General features: G+C 34.3%; 2 protein-coding genes across 3 annotated transcripts; one reads left to right on the top strand and one right to left on the bottom strand.

Annotated features, from left to right (window-relative positions):
- The first annotated feature begins 352 nt into the window (after positions 1 to 352).
- Positions 353 to 6,180, top strand: LOC117116072 (protein lin-52 homolog). Its single transcript, XM_033260014.1, has 6 exons — positions 353 to 404; positions 1,470 to 1,538; positions 2,229 to 2,263; positions 2,535 to 2,604; positions 3,152 to 3,235; positions 4,526 to 6,180. Exons 1-6 carry the CDS (start codon positions 386 to 388, stop codon positions 4,588 to 4,590), a joined length of 342 nt encoding a protein of 113 aa, XP_033115905.1. The 5' UTR covers positions 353 to 385; the 3' UTR covers positions 4,591 to 6,180.
- Positions 6,181 to 7,681: 1,501 nt separating this feature from the next.
- Positions 7,682 to 20,016, bottom strand: LOC117116103 (equilibrative nucleoside transporter 1-like). Of its 2 annotated transcripts, none has more exons than XM_033260056.1 (13): positions 19,909 to 20,016; positions 18,598 to 18,770; positions 17,558 to 17,639; positions 15,936 to 16,105; positions 15,327 to 15,421; positions 14,179 to 14,229; positions 13,319 to 13,453; positions 12,223 to 12,351; positions 11,355 to 11,452; positions 10,175 to 10,289; positions 9,608 to 9,693; positions 8,685 to 8,884; positions 7,682 to 8,007 (listed from the first exon to the last, which is right to left on the bottom strand). In XM_033260056.1, exons 2-13 carry the CDS (start codon positions 18,699 to 18,701, stop codon positions 7,887 to 7,889), a joined length of 1,386 nt encoding a protein of 461 aa, XP_033115947.1. In that variant the 5' UTR covers positions 18,702 to 18,770; positions 19,909 to 20,016; the 3' UTR covers positions 7,682 to 7,886. The 2 variants fall into 2 exon arrangements, with proteins under 2 accessions (XP_033115947.1, XP_033115948.1); XM_033260057.1 differs by having other exon boundaries at positions 18,598 to 18,765.
- Positions 20,017 to 24,469: the final 4,453 nt, after the last annotated feature.

The following is a 24,469-nucleotide window of genomic DNA, read 5'->3' as shown; positions in this document are numbered from 1 at the left end:
AATTCACTAGTAGCATCGTCTTTGTCATTACTTTTAGGATATTTCCTGTGTATTCGTGAAGCATTTTTCCTAAACTTTATTGCATTGTCAACTTCTTTATATATAACCATAGTTTATGCTTATTGTTATTATTTAATTAGGCCTATGCCTACTTTCCTTTGATTTCCATGATTTCAAAATTTTAGTAACATTTTCAAGTTGGTTAACATCCCAATTTGAAAGCCTTGTCGAAGCTCATTGTGATAATACAGATGCTGTACGGCGTCTACCCCCTCCCCCTCCCCCTCCTGAGTCCTAATGGATCCGCGCGCCTAAACTTCTGAAAATGTGTGCAAGTCATTTCCTCGGCAGAGGGCGCTAACTCTCAAACTAACATCAAATCAAAATGGCATCACCAAGTGCGGGTAGGTTTCAATAAGTTTTTGTTTAATTTACGCAGTATTTGCTGTTATTAAATACAGTACATAGTTGATAAACTTAGACATCGTTTCCCAATTTTGGAAGTTTATTTAATTAGTTGGAGTCCTAGGTAGGCCAACCTATTTAGGTCCTAACTAGCCTAGGCCTAGAAAGAACAGGCTGCCCAGCCAGACGCCGACGGGCTGCAAGCCTAGGCTAGGGCCTATCCCAAGAAGTAGGGTAGGCCTAGACTCTCAAGTCTAGGTCTAAGCCCTGTTAAAATTGTTGAGCAGAGGCTAGAACTATAGCTAGGACTACAATACAATCAAAGAATTGTACAGTAAACAAAAAACAAAAAATAACAAATGTTTGATTTTTGATAATTTTGTAATTGTATATTTTTATTAGATTTAAAATTCTAAAAAGACTAAGCTCGGCCCAAGGCCTGATATTAATACTTATATTTTTATGGCTATTTTTATAATTGATGTTATAATTGACTTTGTCTTTGTTTTATGTTTTTATACATCTCTGATTGAAGAAATAAACTAAAATAAAATCACCTAAAGTACTGTATAAACCACATGCGACCTGACAGCGATTTTTTGCGGCCCGCGAAAATGAATTAAAAACCCCATGTGTGTGGCCCGCCAAGCGACAGTGGCCAGAAAAGTGTTTTTACGGCCCGACACCGATCATATGTAAAAGGTAACATTTAAACTGAGAATAAAGTGGTGTAGAAGCAGTGCTTCAAGGTTTTTGGAAGCTCACTGGAAACATCAATGTTTGGGTGCGGGCGTCGATGTTAAACCAAAAATTCACTTTGGCCCTCCAACTGATTTCTATGCCTGCCCCTGGTTTAAACTAAGCTGTTTTTAAATTTTTGTTTTGTTTCTTTGAATACATGTACAGTGTATGTACTGTACTATCTCGAAAGATACCCATGCTCTCTTGAAAAGAAGCCCATGGGTTTTTTTTTCCGAGATAGGTTTCTTCTCAAGATTAAGCCCATTGGGCTTCTATTCAAGGTTTTATGGTATACAAGTTTTATGTTATTAATATCTTCACAGAAATTGAGAAGACCCTTCTAAGCTTTGAAAAGTTGGATAGGGCCTCACCAGACTTATGGCAGGAACAAAGTAAGTAGTGTATTGATTTATTTTCCATAAAAAAAACCAAAAAACATAACATTCTTCTAACACCAACTACAGTAATTTAATGATTACAGGAGGGAACTAGCTGAATATGTGATTTGGAGGCTTAAGAAGTATAGTTAATTTTTGGAGCTTAACATCTATGATGTCATGGAGAAGTATTTTATTCTGTCTATTCTGTGTTAAGGCACCTTCATTGGCTTCTTGTAACACAGAGAATCACTTTCAAGATTTTGTTATTTATTTTAAAATCTCTTCATAATTTCTCACCAATTTTTATTTCGCAACTAATTAATCCTTATACTCCTAAGAGGTCTCTGAGATCTAGTTTGGAGTCTCTATTTGCTAAAAATTATTATATTATTATCATATTATTATTTTAATATATTGATGTCCATTTCATTGAATTTTTGTCGTTTTTTATTCTTTATATTTTACTGTATATCTATATATTATTAAATTTTATATGTTCTACTTGGAGGCCATTGAATAAATCTGAAATTTAAAATATCTTAACGTTTGAACATACAGCCAAGGACTTTTAAACTGTTTAAAATTCCTTGCTACATCTGAATCTCTCCCCCTTATCTTATCTCAATAACTATGCAAGCTTGTGTTGTTCATTAAACGAAACTAATTGTTTGAATTTCTTATCATTTCTTCTGACTCATTTAGTTCCTGGGATTTCCGATTTTGCTGCAATGGAAAGTGTAAGTGTAAAAAACAATCTGAATAATTATTTGTATTTGGAAATGAAATGGACAAAAATGATTATTTATTGTTATCTGTTTTAGGTAGTGTTTATTTAGCCAGTAGTACGCCTATTTGTTTACAAAGTATTTTTGTAATGGTTTAGTGAGGGCGCATTCCAACCCTAAGGGTAGGCTAAATTGAGTTTCAGCTGGCAAAATAAACACTAAATTGTGCATTTTATTGTAAGATTAGGAAATTCATAATAATTGTGTTTGTCTTTTGTTTTAGCCAATAACATCACACACATCACCGCCATGGGAATCGGATTTGGAACAAAATGACATCGATATGTTGACAGGTGAGACAGCATGTCATCATGGCAAGCTTCCCCATCTCTGGAATGCTCTTCTTCACCTCCGTTGGAACACCCCTATTAAGTGGACACTTTTTTGGCCACAAAACAAGAGAAAATATATATTTTAACCCTATTCAGGGGACACCCCTATTATGGGGGGACAATTTTTTTGGTCCAAAGTGTCCCCTTAGTAGGGGTTCTACTGTCACAAGTTTTCAGTAAACAGGTGTATGGTAAATGCAATTGTGGGTTATATTAACACAACTGCACTGCTTAAGAAACAATCCAGTGATAGAAGTTTTTCAATCAACATACAGTACCAAGCCTGTAACTGGGGGATGTGGGGGGCGGGAATTTGACAGAACTACTGTAGTATCATTTTATCAGAACTTTGTTTATTAAAGAAACATAGGCCTATAGGGGAACCCCTTCCCATGAACCTGGTAACAGGTCTGAGTATCATGGTTATTATTTGTTTGAATGATTTTGTTGTAGTGTATCAACACTAGTCATATCAATACAATTAATATTATTTTATTTATTATTCTAGAGCTTGGAAGTCTAACAACTAAGAATTTAATGGAAAAAGTCCGAGATCTTCAGAATCTAGCTTATCAGCTAGGTTTAGATGAATGTAAGTTCACATAATCTTATACTTTGTTGAATAGAAGTTCACATGGAAATAGTATTGTATGAGGCTTGCCATTGCAAAAATCAGCATCAGTGACTAAAAAAATGAAAATTGGCCTTTTAATATTTTTCAGATTCATTAACATTTATTGCATAATGGTCAAAGAAGAAAATTACAATAATAGATATTATGAAATACATAATAAACTTTTGTTATGTTTGATATAAATAATAAGACCATTACTGGGATCAAAATTAGAAGTAAAACCTGTCTCATTAACTAACTAAATCCTTTCTGAGCCACTGGGGCTCATAGGGCTGGAGCTTATCCCCAGTTTCTGTAGTGTGAAGCGGATGAGAGTTGTACTCCCCCTGGACGGGACACTAGTCCATCGCAGGTTTGTCCCCAGCAGATTGCTGGTACCCATTGATACAGCTGGGTGGACTGAAGCAATGTAGCTAAAGTGCCTTGCGCAAGGACACAAGCGAATCTGCACAGCGGAGACTCGAAACCCCGACCTTATGATTGAAAGTCTGAGCCCCAACCGTTGTGCCAAACTACCACATAAAACCTGTCTCATAGTGACCCCAAATAAAATTAGACAAAAAAAAAATTACACTTCAATTACATATAGTAATAATAATAATAATAAAAATAATAATAATAATAGTAGTAGTAATAATAAATATAATAATTATAATAATAATGAAAAAAAAAGATACATATTCTTATTCTCCATATTATAAGCTTTAAAATGATGGGTCATTTTCTAGAATCTATTTATTATTTCCAAAGTTATGCGTAAAAGTATTACAGCTTCTCTGTACTAAAGTGTACAATACTGGCACATTCTTATGCTAATTACAGTACTTGGTTTAACCTAGAGCGACAGTGTGCTGTTTTTGTGATGGCATGCATCCTATGTAATGTTATGTATTCCCAATGCTCAGCTATAGTCAACTCATTCTGTGCAAAAATGACTTGATACAAATACATATAAATCCGGGCACACGCTACCTCGTATGACAGTCGTCTGTAAAGAGGGTCAACAACTGACCTTTCCATAAACCCCACCCCTTGGATATTGTTGCTAGGGTCAAAAAGACAGTGTGTGCGTGCGTGCGTTTATAGGAAATGCAGACATGTGCATATTTCTGGCCCTGTTCAGCTTGATTACTCCCGAAAAGTCCATAAATACAAGAATATACATAGGTACAGTACTCAACATGAGTGATTCAACAATACTGAGACGATAGCAATTACATTTAGCTTGATGACTTATCTCTATTTCAGCACGCGAAATGACACGAGGGAAACTTTTGAACGTACTTGAAGGAGGAAAACCGAATCGAAAGTAATCTCCCTGAACCCAAGAAAGACTACAAATGAAAATACTGTCTGAGTAATTTTAATGTAAAATTCTATGTTTTATATTTATATTCCTAGAATTTTTATATTTTTCTCAAAAGCAAAGAAAAAAGTGGTTATAAATGTGTCCGACTTTGTATAAACTGTAAATATAGGTAGATGATTTGTAGATATTTATGTTTTATCCTAAATATTCAGCAATAATGCTGATTAATAATTAAAAAAATGTAGTAGTTATTACATATTTATTCTGTATAAAACGCTTCTATACGCAAGCAGCAATTTATGCTGCATTCCCGTGATCACGCCTTCACCAGTCATGATTTTGAAGAGGTACTGGAGACGAAGTCGTGAACACATACGTCATATTTGGGCCATATGGCTTCAATTTGATTTATCGAAGATTAATCAATCACAAAAATTGTAATAAAATATATTTTACACTTTTGGAACAATAGGTTGATTAAATACTATAAAATGTGTGTGTAGGAATGAAGTCAAGCCGTACATTGTAAATTTATTGCGCATCTGACTTTGGTGTGCTTATTTTCAATTATATTGGAACGCATTTCGTTTTATTATCTGTGGTACTCTATAAGCATGATATTAATGAAAACAGAACACATCATCTGATAATACTGTTAACTCATTAACATATTTAATTGTGCATATAACTCTATCAATTCAAGTTCTACATTATCATCTTAATTAAAGATCCTACTTCCAAACACATATACAGTACAGTCATTATACCAACATAAGGAAAGCAACAAAATAATGGCAAAATGTTTTAATATGATGATTTTTTTTTGTAATATTATTAAAGATATACTGTCTGCCAGAAGAACTGAAAAACACCTAAAAAATTCAAGTAAAATTTTTAATAACTCATTTTAAACAATAAAATATTTTATTGACTTGCTGATTTATAGGCATTTTACTACAAAAAATATTTGAATTTATTACCAACCAATTCAAGGTATTATTCAACTGTCCATTTTTGACAACATTTTTTCCCATTCAAATTTTCAATTGAATAACTTAAGTACTGTATGCCGATTCAGCCATTCAAAATGTGTAATTGAATTTGTCAGTTTTATGCTAATACAAATAGTCCTTTAACCAGTGGCGGATCCAGGGGGACCAATGGAGCGACTTTTACAGACGGAGAGTGTAAAGAAAACTTATGAGTATAGCACCTCTACATGCCCGGATATGGTACTCTCAGACCTAAACTTAACTATAATTTTCTTTTATGCCTGAATCCGCCACTGTTGCCATACTAATTAACATGCAAAGGATAAACCACAATTCTGTAGACTCATTCCAATGGATTCTTTTCAATAATGGTCTAGATGTACCATACCAAAAGGAAAGCTTAAGTGGAGGGGTCAATGCGAAAAATCCCCCTGGATTCTGCAGCTACAATAAGCTCTTTACCCTACTTTAATTAATATAGGATTATAAGGTTCTGTACCTTTTTTGGGAGATTTCAAGGGGGAAGCAGAAGTAATAAAAACAAATAAACATTTCCATTTTTATAGTGGTGGCAGGTATGCTAACTGGCCAAAAATAAAATTTTATTTTTATTCAAGATTATTACAGGCGGGCAGCGAAACAAGTTATAAACGAGAGCATCAATGATGCAATAGCCCACTTGACAATAGCTGGCAATGTTTAAGTGCTGTTAGTGAGTGGAGGTTGTGTGGAGTGTTGTTACATGTATTGAGCATAAAAAAAGGTTTAAAGTTATATGCATCATCACAGACCTTTTTTGTTATGTTCACATTAACAGTTAGAAAAGGTGTGATGTCGTGTACAGTGATATTAAAGGAAATATGGTTGTTGTAGGGGTTGTTGTGTACGTATGTTTTTGAAATATTTTGTACTGTAATTATGAAGATATACATGTAGTGGTTTATGATTAAAGTAGACAGCTTGGTGAGTGAATGGAATTTGTTGCATAGAAGTATTTCATTTTGAAGAAATATATTTTTCCAAATGTGCATTATAATTACGTATATCATTTGCCTTTGTTTGTTAGTTAAACATGCAGGTTTGTTTGAGAAAGGCTAAATCACTTCTTGGCTGACGTCAGATCTTGTATGTATATATGTATGTATATATATATATGTACAGTATGTGTATATATGTATATGTATATATGTATATATATATATGTGTATACACATACATACACATATACACACATATACATACATATATGTGTATATATATATATACACATACATACATACATATACATATATATATACATATACACATGTATATATATACATTTATATAAAAAATCTTGCCTAATGGTGTGTTTCAACTACAGTATTTTGGATGAGAGGGTTCTAAATCATATTGAAATGCTTCCAATTCAAAATAGTTTAACAGAATCCTGTAGATCGGCAGGTTCAAAATACCATATTAGTATGAATAGCATGTAGGCTTTTTTAATACCTTGCTTTTGACATTAGCGGGAAATAGTACTCGCAAGTATAAATTTGTATTTTCATTATAATTAAAAAAAATTTAGACTACCATACAAAAGTAAATCTTGAAGGGTTGTTCAATCATAGCTATAAAAAACATTGATTCAGTGTACTAAAAAATTATTGATGATTGTACATGAAATACATGAAAAGAAGAAAATAAAAAACGATAATTACAAGTTAAATAAATATTTCTTGTTTTTATATATGTTTATATCATATTTATATTGTGCACTTTCACAATTATGTGAAAAAAGAACACTGAATTGAACATGCAAGGGGCGGATCCAGAGACGTCCGAAGAGGGGGTCACACTATCCTAAGGGGTCTGGGTTTGGGGAAATTTTTGTTTTCTAGGTGACCTAAAAAAACCTCCGGGGACAGTTCAGTGCCAGTGCCCCCCCAACCCACAAATCCACTCTTGCATGCTATTATAAGTTGCAGTATTCGGGAATAAATATTAGGTGTACACACAATAAAAAAGTGAAAGATAAAGGGAAGATATAAAAAAATATACAAAAATAAAACTATTAGGCTTTAGTTTTTTTTTAAATATGTTAAAGTTGGAACGGGAGGCGTGGTTGAGCGCCCCTACAAAGTATGGCAATTTAGGGGTTTCAAATGCTTATTTGGAAAGAACAGTGCCATCAGGAAGGAACAGTGCTGTCAGCATGTGCTTGATATTGTTCCCAAAGGAAAGCAGTGAGAAAAATGCGAATTCCAGCAACACGAACAATGCAATCTGGAAGGAAGTGTGCCGTCGGGATGTGCTTAACTGTGTAATTTTAACCTTTTAAAATCACCATTCTCAACGCAAAGGAAACTAGCGAGCCAAATGCCAATCCTAACGACAGGAACAGTGCCATCATGTTGCCAGCAGTTTCACGGTAATCCTTTCGCACTTTTCTACAAATCAAAATAAAGTAATGAGATAAGGTTTTACATGATTGTCAGAGTAATTGAAGCAAGGTCATACATTGCACGGCAAATGTCTTAATTACTGTAGTTACTTGGGTATAAGCTTGCCTTGGTTATAAATTCACCCTCCACCCTAATTGTGTGTGCATTGGCAGCGTTTACTCTGGCAAAAGTCCAGTGTATGGCTTGCAAATATTGACTTTAAATTAGGCATACCGTAAATTCTCAAATAAGCACTGTGATGCTTATAAAATTTTTGGAGGCTTCAGTGCGGTGCTTATTCAAGAGTGATGCTTATTCTAGAGCGGCGCTCATTAAAAAATGATGGCGTGGTGCTTTCCATGCCCATTCCAATTTCAAATATCTCATGCATTCCCATAGTTCGGTAGGCCTATCCTAGGCCCCTACTTCATTGTATATAAACGTTTATAAACATACACATATATTTGTGTCTGTGTTATTTGAACATTGTATACATTGTATTTAAAACCCTGTTTCATTACACACAGGGTAATATGTATTCTTGATTAAGTACCACGGCACTTATTCAAAATAGACCGAAATTCGAGAGCGGCACTTCGAAACAATAAAAAATCATGTTTAGTGTGGCGCTTATTGGAGATAGAGGATTTACGGTAATTGGAAAAATTTGATGGCTAGCTTACCTGGGTCCATACATCATACATAAACTACCAAGGTAGCCATTGGAGAAAGCAAAAATGACCATGAATATAATTGGATAAGCATCATGGGCAAAGATAAGAGGCAGATTACTGGCTTCAATATTGCACAACATAAACAGTGGAATAAAGCCACATCGAAGGACAACGAGTACACTTAAAAGCATTGAACTGGTTTCTTTTGGCTGAAAGAGAGAAAAAAGGGGGAAAAAATCACTACACATAAAATGTAAGAGTTCAAACATTGGGAATACAAGTACAACATTTAAATCTACAACTTATATTTTAGTATGTTTTTGTGATAAGATTAGATGGGTAAATTCTCACCCGAAACATATTCAAAAAAAAAAATCCTTTGTTATTTTTCTAGAATGAGTTGTGTTCTTTATTAATTTATGAATCTTTGCCAATGCCAATGATTTATGTGCAAACCTATTATAAAGGAAACTTGGGAAAACAACTTTACATTACACTAAAACTGGATTTTAATTACTTATTTCATAGAAAAAACGGAATTAATTTAAGAAATTGTCCGTTGTAACTCAATGTTCATGCATTATATTCTGTGAGATCTGGGACATCTGATTCAAGATATATGGAAAAGGGAACTCATATAAAGCAAGCTGTTAAGCTGAGACTGTTGGAAAAGAATTAATACATAGAATTATAATTTAGAAAACAATATATATAAATCGTATAATAACAATAATAACGATAATAATAATAAAGATAAAGTAATAAATAAATACAATACCTAAAGAAACAAATAAATAAATACAATACCTAATGAAACAAATAAATAAATACAAAACCTGAAGATAGAAAGACTGACTGACAGACTGACTGACTAAATAAATAAATACTAAATAAATAAATATCTATCTATTTGATGAATATGGAGTGCATACCCATTGTACAAAACCAGACATGGAGCGTCCAAACCAATCCATTAGATTGAAAAGTAGAAAGCATGTAACAGCTGTGAAGTAGACATCTAAAACATTGGAAGAAAAAAAAAGATGAAATGAATGAACCCTGAGATAATAACAACTCATGGAGGAAAGAAAATACACAATTTATATTGCGCAAGGCCAACTCAGACAGCGTCGTACAATGCAGTCTGATGCGAATTGTAGTCGAATCGGCTCTGAGTGAGTTGTCGCATCAGCTCCGGGGGCAGTCGCATCGTAGAATATTAAACATGTTTAATATTTCTCATGACGTCTTCAGACTGTCCCCGACAATTAATCGCGTTCAGCTGCATCGCACAACACGGAATTGAACTTTGCAGTACATGTATAAATTAGCATATATTTTGCATAGAGCAAAAAAAAAAAAATGACATTTGGAAATCAGATCAGGTTACCTTTCAGTTTACAATGCTTCCATGGATACATTAGCATGTTTTGCATAATCAAATTTGATTAATTTACATGAATAAATTAGCATCTACTTTGCATATTAAACCAAATTACCTGTCCATTGTGATTTGGCTGAACTATTGCTGGATTGTATATTGGAGACGATTCCTGGAAAGCATGATAAAGTAATCATAAATATCAACATTACCATCACTGCTGGGTGTAGAATCTATAAAAAAAAAAGAAAATAGTGGTTACTACAGTGAAATCCTAAAATACAATGATTAATAAGAAAAGAAAATGATTGCAATATTGGTAGGCCTTAATTTGAAGGCATAATATAAATAAATATGAAAGACTGAACACATTTTGCTGAACATTAATTGTATCTGTTCAAGACTTGACTTACCAATTGTCAATTTTTTGTAGCTCAGCCAACAACCGTAGTTTCTCTGGTATAAGCACACCCCTTGAACACAAATTTGGGCCAATTTTGGACTTAAACCTAGGGAATCTCCTTGTCAATAAAAAGGCAATTTTTTCAATACTGCATGCCTAATTCAAAGCAAATACTAGATTTCTTTAAGGGTATTTGTGAATGTCAGCTAAGCTACTCATTCAAATCATACCTGGGCGTAAATTATAGGGGTGGGCTTATATCAGAGAAAGTACAGTAATTTCTCAATAATAATAATAATAATAAAGAATTATAAACCGTACTTATCCACTGCAAAAGAAGGAAGGTCACTAAAGCCACCGTAACCATAAAAGGTACCAGACAAGAAACACCACACACATTACCGCACCATTTCCAGGAAATTTGAGGCACAAGGGCCAGCTTATTCATAACTCACAGTTGCTCGAGTAATTGGGTATCTAGCTAAACAAATTAAGTTTGCAAGCAAGACAAAATATAAACTCCAATAGCAGCAGACGGAAGAAGTGTCTTGAGAGCTCTTTAAAGAAAGCAATATTAAACGGGGAGCCGCAACCACAAATGACCTATCACCTCATGAATGTCAGTACCAAAGTGGAGAGTTTTTTTTATGGTGCGTACCACACCAGCAGGTTACAAGGACCCTGGGCCTTTACCTTTCAATGTCTTAAAAGTAATGAGCAAAATCTTGAAGATGCTCCTGAAAGGAACAGGTAGCCAATGGAACTCTTGGAAGATCGGAGTGATGTGTTCAAATTTCTTTGTTCCGAAATACCGAGTCAAGGTATGAAATTACAATGTATTGAGCGGAGGTATGTCTATAACCAGCTTAAGGTCTTTTGTATTTTATTAACTTACCTTTATTAAAATTGATAGGAATGGTGGTTTTATGGTTAGTTTAGTTTCCCAACTGCCGCTGTAATCTTTGTTATCTGATTCTTCATGCCTTCTTATATCTGCAAAAAAGAGATATTTTACATAAAATCTGATTATTAAAACAAAGAAAAACATTGCCAAATATTCATAAACAACAGCCTAAGATGTAAACCAATGAGGTGGAAAATCATTAAAAAACTTATTAATCAAAACATCTACAGTTAACTATACCTTATAATAATCTAAGTCTAAGTTTTGTATTTGCAGTATATTCTTAGAATGTCATATAAAGGTCATCTTGTTAGATCACATTATGGCCCAGTTAGTACAACCTTTCACCTATAACATCAGTGGCGGATTGAAGAGGGGGGGGGGAGGGCATGCTGGCCTGGGCCCCTGAATTTTTCAAAAATATATATATATATAAAAAAGTGAGAAAATAATGTAATTTTAATCAAATTTATGTCTGAGAGTGCCATTTCTGGTAATCTAGGGGTGCTATAATCATAATTTTTTTTATCTCAGCCCCAACCATGGTGGGGATGAGGTACGTGGACTCTATCTGTAAAATTCTCTCCCAGGGCCCTCTCTATTTCAAATTCCTGGATCCACCACTGAATATAACTAGTATTTTAATGGGTTATTTCCCATGCCAGTGGCCTTTGCAAACAATAACCCAAGATTAAAGTTTAAAGCAATATTTGAGAAGAAACTACTTAAGGAGTTATTGAGAAGGAAATACTTAAACATCATTATCGCAAAAAAAAGAAGAAATCTAGTTAAATATTCTTAACATTGAAACTGTCTGCTAAAACAGAAAAAAAAACCAAACTATCAGTTTTTTATTTACCCATTTGATTCAAAAAGACGTCAGCATACTTCAACTTGATTAGAACTTGAAATGCAACAAATGCTGCTATTACTGAAAATACTGCACATAAGAAATAGGCAAAGGCACTGGTGCAATAATCATGGCCCACTAGACACAAATAAAAGTGATAATAAACATGTTAGCAGTAACATTTCCAGGAAGAGTGTTTATGCAAGGATGCACCAAAAAAATAGTTTGCTCCCCATATACACCCCCACTGAAGTCAGCTTCAACAAAATTTACATTCAGTTAAGTATTTACTAAATTAAACATGTTATAGTATACTGTAACCATTTTAAATCTATACACATACATTAATCAACTTCTTCCCAAATATGTGCCTGGCCGTTCCCTACGTTCATCTGATCTCAATTTAATTTCTGTCCCTCGCACCAACACTAAGACCTTCGGACACAGATCATTTTCATTTGCTGCAGCCACACTCTGGAACGCACTACCACTTCACATTAAAAAATCAACATCAATTCCTTTATTTAAAAAATCACTCAAAACGCACTTATTCCAACAATAACATGAAGCGCCACTGATAATTACTTCGGTTTTTTAAATGGCGCTATATAAGTTCTTACTTTATTATTATTATTATTATTATTACACACACATGCACAGTAATCGCAGAATGGCAATATACAGTATATACGGATAGGTATTATCTTTGAAAAGGGAAATTGAGTCAAGAGGCAACAATAGTTCTTGGTGGGTATGGCTTCCAAGCACATCATTTCCAAGTCAGCACCCCTTAATATTATTATCGTGCCCCCCCGGGCCCCCCCCCCCCCACCAGTCCCCCATTTAAATACTGTACCCCTAAAAACGCCATTGCATGCTAGTATAACAACTATAACATTATAATTAATAGACAGTATTTAAATAAATTAAATTTTAAAAATCATGTACATAAATACCCAAATAATAAACTTGTGATTATGTTTTACATTATTATTTTTAAAAATTAAAATCTCCAAAATGTGATGACACTATTTTAAAGTTATTTAAAACAATAGTTTTAAATTATCATACTACTGTATTACCAAACAGAACATATCAATCTTACCAGCAGTGGTTAATATGCTGATTATAGCTGGGAGAGATCCGCCTAGGCCCTGTCCAGCCATCAAGCCCTGGGTATACTTTGGAGGAAAAATACCACCGAGACCAAAGACAGTTCCAGAAAATATAGCAGATAGTACTGTTAAAAAAAAAAAATATCAATCAATCAATCACTCAACCAACATGGCTTTGATACAAAAAGTAATTTTTGGCATTGGCATTCCAATATAAATAAATTCTAAGGTTTTTGTATTTAAAAGCTCAGCCATATACATGCTTCATTAGATGGTATATACACAGAGTTCTTGATCTTCAGGTTAATACACAAGTAACTAGACCTGTGCCTGGGTTGTAGTTTACATTGTTAGTTTAAAATATAAATTACAATGTGTAACTAATACTGTACCGGTGTGGATATAGAACAAAAGGTAAGTAGGGGTCATGTGTCTATCCCTATAACATGCGTGTGTTTACAAAAAAATTTGTAAACAGAAGTAACTGGTATCTTATTCATTCTACCTATGCAACTTTTTTAATTACCAAGTTATATGAAAATAATTTTAAAAAGTGATGTTTATAATTTAAAACCTACATGTTGGCCATGTTTAAAAAACACAATTATCATCAAGGAGATTGAAACACAATATACACAATTAAAACCAAATTGAGTTTTTTTTATTTCATTTCATTTTTTTCATTTCATTTCTTTATGCACGAGAGCCAAGGATATGTCAATAAGTGAACTTAATCACTATCTTATTTGTGGCATATCTGCAGGGACAGGGACTGAATAGACCAATACACTGGGGTAACACCCTACCCCGGTGTAATGGTAAAAAGTTTGAACACTGAAAATATTCTTACCATTAACGATGACTACGGAAACCAGTGTGATAATGAAAAACACTTCTTGCCCTATATATAGTAAAACAAAATCACGTTAACAAAGCTTAATTACATATTCATCATTATCATCGTTGTTGATTCCCAACACATTGCAAGATAAAGCATTTCAAGATGACTGCACTAAGGTGCCACTACAAAATGGGCACCGACAGTAATCGGTACCAGCAGACGGTCCAGGCCCCAGTCAGGGAATTTATGGCACTGTCACTGAGAGCGCCACCAATATGTAGTTTGTGATTTATTCGTCTGTGATTTCCCAACTTGGTAATTAGCAAACATAGTAGCATTTGACAGCAAACCTTTAAGTTTACAAATAGTTTATTGCACCACTATGGATATAAGACTTGTTCACTTGAGAAACTATTGTTTATTAAAATTATATTTTCTAGTAAACGTACGTGGCAAAGACGAGCCAAACCAGTTACTCCCAGCAAAAATCAATTTTTTGCTTTTACTACAGTGTTAAACAGTAAAATGAGAGCTATGTAATGGTAAAAGAATCATTTAAATCCAACATTTAATTATGAAGTCACAGGCGTTTAAACATACAGCTGTATAGAGAACAGTATAATAATATATGCTAAGCCGGACTTAAGGGGAATATCTTCTGTGTTATTATCCTCTTAACTTTGTTTTTTTAATTGTTCTCTAATTACTCCATTGTCTAAGTTCCCCTAAGGTAGGTTTTAGTAACATAATAATAAATAATAATAATAACAATAATAATAATAATAATAATAATAATAACAGTAGTAGTATGTAAGCTTTTATATAGCGCTCTATACAATTAAAGTCTCAGAGCTCTTTTCCAAATTATTACCCTGGTCATTGGAACAATACCTATAGGAGAAATTCTGTACTTTGCTGCATGAAATATATCAGCGCATTTTTGCACTCGAACCTCCTCGGTTACCCATTTATACTTCTCGGTGGAGAGAAGCAATGACGATAAAGTGCCTTGCTCAAGAAAACAAGTGAAATGCATAGCGAGGGATTGAAATCCCGACCTCGAGGTTGGGAAACCAAACCATTCCTGCTGCGCCAAACCACTTCTAGTGGGTGGCAGACATAAAGTAACAGGATAGCTTAAACAACAGACTACTTACATGAGCGTGTGTCTACTATGGTCAATGCAGTGGTCATTATGAACATCACCAGAATCCCCAAAATGGACACATGCATTCTAATTTTTACAGAAATGCTGCAAAAGCAATCAACAGAAAGTTGATTAGGACACAAAAAAACATATTGGATCAATAAATAATATAAAAAAACAAACACACAGTAAACACATACTGCACAAACAATAATATAATAATATCAACAAATAAAATTAAAAAATTTACACAAAAAAACAAAAACAACAACAACAACAAAAAAAAAACCCAGATAATTATTTATTTCTTTGAATTATTTTTATGCAGTATTATCTATTTTTGTTATTATTATTATAATTATTATTATTATTATTTTTATTATTATTATTATTATTATTGATACTGATGTTATTGTCGTTGTTTTTGTCACTGTAATTATCATTCTTATTCAAAGTTTTAAAGAGAGCATTGTTGAGTGGATATGTTTTTCAGTCGTGAGAAAAAATTCTATGCTGTCACAGGATTTGAACCCAGGACCCTGGGATTGGAGTTAAGCATCTTAACCATTAAGCTACAATTCCACTACCAATGACTGTATAGAGGGCAGTAAATACTTACGAATGTTGCACTAAAGTGTTCAGTGTTAACGCTATAACTTGAGGAATCATTGCCGCCACAGCAAAATAATTTTCAAAGCTTTCTTGGAGGTATGTCTTGTTGTTATTAACTAATAATGCACACTGATCAACCGAACTGTTTCGATCTTCTTGAAACTTAACAGAATAATACTGCAAAGAATTACCAAAAAATAAAAAATTATAACGTCTATCATATATTATTTAAATTTCATTGTAATAATTATAAGGTCTTGATCCAATTGAAGACCACTTTTGGGACTGGCGTTTCCACGGTCTTTAGCAGCTTTGGTCGCTAATTAGGATAAAGCTACATTCTCATCAAGCCTGGATCTGGTCCGGAGCCCGGACAAAAAATCGTGAGTTGCTACATTTTTTGTTCGGGTTAAGTACGTATGCGTTTGATTGGTTCGAACCAATCAAGCTTGTTGCTGATTGGTCAAGAAAAGAAAACGTATGATTGCAGGATACAAATGGCTCTCAGATCCATCGATCTGGATCCGGAGTCCGGATTAGTAATCGTATGAATTTGATGTGAACAGTCCTATTATTTACAACTGATCCCATTTTTCACGATTTTTTCTCTGGACTACGGACCGGAATCCGGGCTTGATGTGAACGTAGCTTGATAAATATAAAAGACGTTTTGTTAATTTTGAACCACAGAAATGTAGTCTTTTATTGGAGATGGTCTTTAATTAGGAGGGGTTTTTAATCATAGAGGGAGACCTGTACATACAAAAGCAGATGAAATTATTTGAATATTTATCTAAAAATGATCATTTAAAAATGAACATTGCAGATAATAACATGTTATAAAAATATAATACATATCAATTTTATTAATTTGAGGCATGTCATGGCGAAATGGTTAAGTTGCCGCACAGGCCAGTATTGGGTAAATAAGCTATAAAATATGGGAGCTCAAAAAATTGCCTAAAAATCCAGATTTGTTTTTCACTATAGATCAACAGTTTAATGTCTTATTAATCATATCCAAAGTATTAGTTCCGGAAATGGTCAACAAGTTGTTTATTTAACGTTATTTTGATAGTTAATTCTATTAAACAATGTATGTACAAATAACTTTGAAAGGCAATTACTCAAAATCCTGTTTATCTTGACTCTAAAGAGTGCTGTAGTTTCACTTTCTAATAACTTAGGCTTGAAATGTCCAATTTCAATGAATGACCCCTCATTTTAAAAATCACATACTCAGGTATTTGGAAATAGTAACCAATAACTTAAGTTTCAATTTTTGCTACAGCTTAGCCATTTTACCACAACATGCCTCATTTATGAACAATTGAATCAACATTTTAGGAAACCACTCATTACCCCATAAAATCACAACAGTGCAGCTATATAGCACTGTTACCTGAAGCACATATAATTATCTTTTGATTACAAAAATAAAAAAGTAAAAGCAAACCAAGAACAACAATAAATAATAATAATAACAATAATAATTTCTTATTATAATATCCGGATTTACACAAATTACTATAAAAATAAATAATAATAATGATACCAGTAATATTAATAATAATTATTATGATGACAATGATAATACAGTAATAAAAAATGTTACAAATCATATCTTACCTTATTTGCTGTGATAAACATGTTCCATGGCAATACTGAAGTTATGCCAAATATATAGAATATGACATATGCAATATTATACCTGAAAGGACAATAAAATAAATGTTTAAGATTCTTCCATAAAGATAGTCATACATACATACATACATACAGTACTATAGCAACTAATATGGAATGCTGCCATCAAGATATGATGTACGTATTTACTGTAGAGCAGCTATTATTGCATGCTATCATCATAATTAAGATTCACATACCGGTAGATAATATAGCTACTATATTATAACATGCTATCAGCATCATATGATTTACATACTATAGCTACTATTGTAATTATTACCTGCTATCATCATGATGTACATAGACATTTTAGCTACTGTTATTACATGCTATCCTCATATGTGGCGAAGACAAGCCAAACCAGTCAATTCTCGAAAATCGAGTTTATATATCTATACATCATGCTATGTTGCTGTTTTCCCCATTTTCCAGGTTAAAACAATATTTTTTTGGTGTTTGGTCTTTGCCTATATGGCTGAAATCATAAACTTTAGAGGCTGATTCTTCATTTATACTGTTCTTTAAACAGCTGTATTTTTAAACTCCTGTAACTTCATTACAAAATGTTGGATTTAAATGATTCTTTTACCATTTTCTAACTTTCATTTTACTGATTAAATACTGTATTAATAACTAAAAATTGACTGTCTGTGAGGAGTGACTGGTTTGGCTTGTTTTTGCCACATGTACAAATCTATGTTTAGATACTATAAAGCTACAAATACTCTCCATATGTACTAATTAGTACTGTAATAAATATAGTAGTTTAGCTCGACAGGTGATTTCATTTGTCCTATATAAAGGCAATAAAAAAATGCTCAATATTAAGAGCTGGTTGCACATATTTCAGTGCACCATAGATCATTGATATATCTATTATTAAAATCTGTTTTGTCATGTAAGGTATGTTTCATTGTGAGAGTGTAGCATATAATAAAATAACAGGCAAAAAAAATGTTAAGAATAAGACAAAGGTTTACCTGTCCTTTACTGTATAGAAGATTGGCTGATGGTCACTGCCATTGGAATTGATCATTGGTTCATCTTCATCGGCAATTGCATCAGTTTTGTATTCTTCAGCCATGATTATTTTCTCACTATCTGCATTAAGTTTTACCTTCTTTAAATAATACTACTGTATCCTAGCTCTATACTGAGTAGAAAAACAGACATTAGTAATTAAATAATCATAGTAAATAATAATATTAATAATAAATACATAAAAATAGGAGGTACATTAATGGGGACATCTTCAGGATGTAATAAAGTGTCCCCTTAATAGGGGTGTCCCCCGAATAGGGGTTGGTCGTAGTGGTAAAATATATACTTCCCTCATTTCATGGCTGAAAAAGTGTACCCCTAATAGGGGTGTCCCAAAGGAGGGAGTTCTACTATACTCTACTCCAAATGTCTTGCCATTGTGAAAAATAAAAATCCAATTTGTTTTGATCTACTTTTTGCTAAGAGGTTTTCTTCAACTTCCACAGCAAAGAATTCGGCAATTTACAAAAACTGAAAATTTTTTATTTGATGGGTAGTCCTGTTGAGCTTGCATTTCAATAATCAAGAATTTCGGTTCTATCAGTCTAGGCCCTGGGCTACCTAGTAGTAAATTATTTTGCATTTGTAAGACTGAACATGGACATAACTCATCATAAGGATAATTATAATTTTTCAAATATTTTTTTATATTTTATTTATTTTTTCAAGCAGAAATTCACCAAACATTGAAAAAGTCTAGGCCCAATTACTTGCTTTTGAAAATAAATCAATACGGCAAACCAGGATATTAAACAACTCCCTGTGCAAACCATAAAGTCCTGTGTGCCCTACAGGATGGGGACCAGGCCTAGCCTAGCCTAGTTACTGTAGGCCTAGCCTAGTCTAGGCTACATAGGTAAATATAAATTTACATATATGTGTGTGTATTTCGCACACAAAATTATAAACAAAATTTCCTGCATAAACATACACTTTTCTATATGAAAAGTGTATGTGTATGATCTTATGCGTCGTCACGCATAAGATCACTTCCTATCAACGGTATGTATCCGACTGCCCAGTCTGCTTCAATCAAGTATGAATGATGAGAATCAATACTACTTAACCTAGGCCTACGCTAGATAAAAAAAAAAGCTTATGTCAAAAAGTAACTCATCCTAGCCTAGGCCTACTACCTGTTTAATTACTTAGGTTAATATGTAGAGAAGTACTTTTATCTTAGTTGAATAATTTATAGAGTAAATTAAAATGACGGAATAATTTACCAATAAAACTTATCGCTAACTTACCTAACCGTGCCTAAAACTAGGCCTAGCGCTCTGCTTTAGTCCTGCTATCAAGGTCTTTCTCGTCGTCACGAGTGTCGTCGTGTGTCGTCGAGTCAATCTGGTTTGTTATTATTGTAGTCCGCCCTCTACGGTAATATACAGCAAAGACTAGTTTTCAAGATCTTTGATTACCATACTCGCGCGAATAAGCGCCCGGGCGCTTAAAATATTTTTTGCACTTATGAAAACAGAGTGGAAATTGAGGGGGCGCTTATGGAAATAGATGAAAATCGAGGGGTTCTTATAGGAAATGCAAGAGGCACTTTTTGATATATAATCGTCCAGAGAACATGGCTCATGACAAGAATGCATGAATATTTACGTAGCAGCAAAATAGCAGATGCAATTAGGCCTAGTGTTGGTTGGTAGTGGTTAGCTTAGCCATCGGCCGGTTGAGATTATAAGGATGGCAGGATCCGTTTGTATTTTTTCTTGAAAACTCAGATGAGAATGTGCTGAAGGTCGGAAAAAGAAAAAGAGGAGTAGGACTAGGCATAGACAAATATGTAAAAAGAGTAAAGTTGGAAATATACTGTCTGTCCAGGGATCGGAGCTCTCATCTGTCCAAGAGAAATATCCTCATTTTGATATTGACCGAAGAAGAATGTGTTTCCAATCTACAGCTCAACCATTCAGTCCCAGGATTGATTGGATTACTGACTTGCTAAAAAGAAAATCCTTTGAGGGGGCGCTTATTCAAACGGGGCGCTTAAGGAAATTTTCACGGGGCGGTTATTGGAGAGGGGCGCTTATTCGCGCGAGTACGGTATTTTCTATCAAAGAATGTGATTTCATTTATTCATACTTTTAGCTGTAAGTTTTATTATTCTAAAAAATGAAAGTTTATCAATTTTTGTGATGTGTTTAAACATTTGTTATGTTGATACACGAGCTGACATATTTAATTTTTGCTAGCTTTTTACGTTTTTGAACACACCAGTCTAGAATGATGCATTGATCTTATTTTTTTTTTAAAAGAAAAAAAAAAAGAAATCGACTCTATTTGCTGACGATCATGGGGCCCTCAACTAAAAACATTACAGTTCCTTTCACATATACCGATTTTAAACTTTACAGATTTTATAACAGATCTGAAACTTGTGTTTTCAAATAGAGTATAGGTAGGCCTATAACACCAAACGACGAAACTCACACTTGCATCGACTTGATGTTTAGGGTAAGATTTGTCGGACGTCGAACATAATAGTTATGTTAAAATAACATTATTATATTTTTACAAGATAATTCCGCCTTACCCACATACACAAGATAACAGCTGATACATTGCCTTTACTCAATTAATCTTATAAGGCCTACTATAACATACATTTGAAAATTGTGAAAGAATAGAGAGAAGAAAGTATATATACAGGTCAATGTGTTCAAACTTCGTTCATCTTGAATAATGGTTATGACAAATTTTCAAGTACGGATGGAAAAATATGAAAGGTTAATTTCATGTCAAGCATAAGCTGGTTTTATACAATCGTTACACGCTATCTCCGATAGCTTTCGGTGATGCTGATTGGTCGGTAAAGCCTTCCCGATTGCGTCGGGGGCGCTGCTACGCCGCAGTACAACGATTGCATTGAAAACAATTAGCGAGTGTAGTATAACCAAGCTTAAAATTTCACATTAGCTACACGTCAGATTAAAAAAGACAGAAAGAGATGATACATAATGTATACCATAATAACTCAAAAAAATTGTAAAAAAAGGAAAAAAAGGAAAGGGTAAAAACTTAAACAGAGCAAACTATTTCTTGACTCCTTGTCGCACCACATTGTTTCATGTATGTTTCGCAATAAAGAAGTCATAATAAAAGTTTCAGATGACATTTCTGAAAGAAATTATAACTTCGCCAACAAAAGTTTAGCTTGGTCCAGTTACCAAATTTTCTTGACTGTTGTATGCCCATAAATTATGGGCGGTGCCAGCGGAGTGGGGTCGGAGGGAAAAGGACCACCGTCGGAGACCTCCTGCCTGTCGGGAAATTTCCAGCAAATCGTCGGGGAAGAATCAAATCTCGAGCACCGAAAGTACATTTCAAGCATGCCTTCTAATAAGCTATAAAATTTGAGGTATTAAGAACTTTTTAGTGATAGTGGTGAGAGCAGTGCTACCCTCTGCGCAAGAAGGATTTGTATTATTGCGATCGTATGGGTTGCAGTGGTGGCACCAGCTTCCCGACAGGGGAATGGCACCTATGACAGGGGGACCAGTTCCCCTGACAGGGGGACTCTTAACTTGCATGTTTTTCTGTAAATTATCCTTTTTAAATAAAGAATCCTATAATTAACCAGAACATTATTTACGCTTTGATCGTCATGAGTACACAGTAGGCCTATTTTGGTGAAGCAACCTCTGCCGCCATTTCTAGTAGGCTCATGGACCCTTTGGCTTAAATAGCATCCTAATCGATATTGGTGAGTTTAAAATGATCTCATAGTTATTGAAATCATGGAGGTAGAATGTAATAATGATGATGGATGTTAGTTATAGTAAAATTCATTACAAATTGAAAAAGAAACAACATTTACTCAAATTTTAGGATAAGCGTAAGTTCTGCCGATGTTTGCGTAAGACCGTAAGTCGTAAGACTTACGGCGAATGCGTACGGATTGACAGGTCTGAGTTGAGGGGCGCTAATTCGCAAAATAAGGTGATTTTAGGTTATTTTTAACTACTTGACTGTGATTTTTTTAGGGTGAGGGGCACCCCCACGCCCCTAGATACGCCACTGAGGTTGAACCTGATTCAACTTTGCCGACTGCGTTGCAGACGAATCGGGTTGCCTCCCTGATTGCGTCGGAGCAGCTAGCAATGCACCCTGATTCTTCTGCAAACGTAATGGGCAGCATGTAGCGACTTAATGGAAACCAAGCTTGACTGGATGGAATACGGTAACTACTATAGTCCCTTTTATGAGTCTTTGGCAGGTAGTGGAGTGGTTTTTAGTCGTGAAAGTGACAGGGTTTGATTTGAACCCAGAAAGCAAGCATCTTAACCACCAAGCTACAGCTCCACTGTAAGTAATTCACGAGAATAACCGTAATACTCAAAAGAGCTTGTTTCGTTGATGGTTTTATGAGGATTACCGGTAGGCCTATGTATTAGTAACATACCGGTATGCCTTAAATTGTCACAGGGGTCCCGAACCAAAGGACCGACCAAGCCTCAGCCAGGGTCCCGGAATAAAATCCAATATGAAAAATGTTGCATATGGTATAGGGATTGACAATAAATATAATGCTATGAATAGGCAAAGAAATATTTCGGTCCGACGACCGTAGCGTCGGAAGGTCCAGGCCTGTCCGAATGTTGGGGGGTGGGGGGTGGGTGGAGGGATTTCCCCCTCCGATCACAGCGCTGGCGCCGCCCCTGGCCTAGAGATTATTTATGAAACAGATAAGCCTAATACCACTGCCCAAAATGATAAGAAATGACACATTTCTTATAATTTATGGCGCCGCAAAGCTCAATAAACTGCAGGTTGAACTTTTTCTATTCTGTTTTATTTGATGTGATATGACAAAAATAGCCTTCTCATAATAGGATTTCGGGTTGAATTTTTGAGGTTGAATTGACCCAGTTTATGGCTGAACTTTCAGCTTTATTGATAATATATTTCCTCATATGTAGGCCTACCGCCCCACCCCCTTTTTGAAATTCAACAAAAAATAGAGAAAAAAGAAATAATTGATCGCCCAAAAACGCCTCAGAGCCTATTTTCGGGCGTTTAGAAAACAAAAAAAATCGCCCTGAAATCCCTAGGCCCCCTCCGGTCCCCCTTTCGGCCACCTCTGGATCCGTCCAGTATAAATGCAATGAAGTTTAAAATCAACGAATTTTATTGATATAGGCCCATTGTTCGTATGAGTTTTATGGCTAATTCATTAACATTCGTAACGGTACTACATGACTCTGCGCTAATTTTTTTACTCCTCATGTTTTGATTAAGCATAAACCGAATGTTTAAAGAGTAGAATGTCTGAATGATTTGAACAACACGTAGTAAACATTTCCGTGGCTATTTACAGAAAGTCCAAAAGTGTTGATTCACTGCGCATGCTTTGGTTGAAGGCCTACGTGTCGGGAACAGAGTCAGCCACAGAGTAGGCCTACATCAGTGATAAACTTTTATCACTAAAATGAATGAAATCGAAGTTATTAATCAAATGTAAAGGATCGGAGCATTTCATTCATGTCTGCGTGTTGTATAATTTGTGTTTATTACAAAAAATATGTGTATTAATAACAGTGCTTCTTTATCTTAATTGTGTCCAATTAATAATGATTAGGCATATTTTAATATAGTCATGATGTAATTTCGTAGGTAGGCCTGTTATTGTTTCATATTTAACAGTGAATCCACCACTTGAGTAGCACCAAAGCAACACAATATAAAACTTGAAAGTGATTTTAACTGCCCATTGTAATGGGACTATTTTCTGGACTATTTTCTTTTTGACCAGTAAAACTGCTCAATTATATAATCATATTAAGTTTTATATCAGTTTCG

This window comes from Anneissia japonica, unplaced genomic scaffold (assembly GCF_011630105.1).
Source record: "Anneissia japonica isolate Jap-2015-1 unplaced genomic scaffold, ASM1163010v1 scaffold287743_len2803612_cov181, whole genome shotgun sequence".
Lineage (NCBI taxonomy): Eukaryota > Metazoa > Echinodermata > Crinoidea > Comatulida > Comatulidae > Anneissia > Anneissia japonica.
Note: the sequence above shows the minus strand (reverse complement) of the source record. Positions and strands in the feature narration are given on the sequence as shown.

Excerpts from the sequence above, each read along its gene's own strand:
- LOC117116103 (XM_033260056.1), bottom strand. The coding sequence starts at position 18,701 with ATGGCTGAAGAATACAAAACTGATGCAATTGCCGATGAAGATGAACCA. Across the intron at positions 12,352-13,318 it reads CAGCATATTAACCACTGCTG|TGGGCCATGATTATTGCACC; the intron begins GTAAGATTGATA and ends ATTTGTGTCTAG. Across the intron at positions 8,885-9,607 it reads TGTCTGGTTTTGTACAATGG|CCAAAAGAAACCAGTTCAAT; the intron begins GTATGCACTCCA and ends TCTCTCTTTCAG.
- LOC117116072 (XM_033260014.1), top strand. Across the intron at positions 1,539-2,228 it reads AGACTTATGGCAGGAACAAA|TTCCTGGGATTTCCGATTTT; the intron begins GTAAGTAGTGTA and ends TGACTCATTTAG. Across the intron at positions 2,605-3,151 it reads TGACATCGATATGTTGACAG|AGCTTGGAAGTCTAACAACT; the intron begins GTGAGACAGCAT and ends TTATTATTCTAG.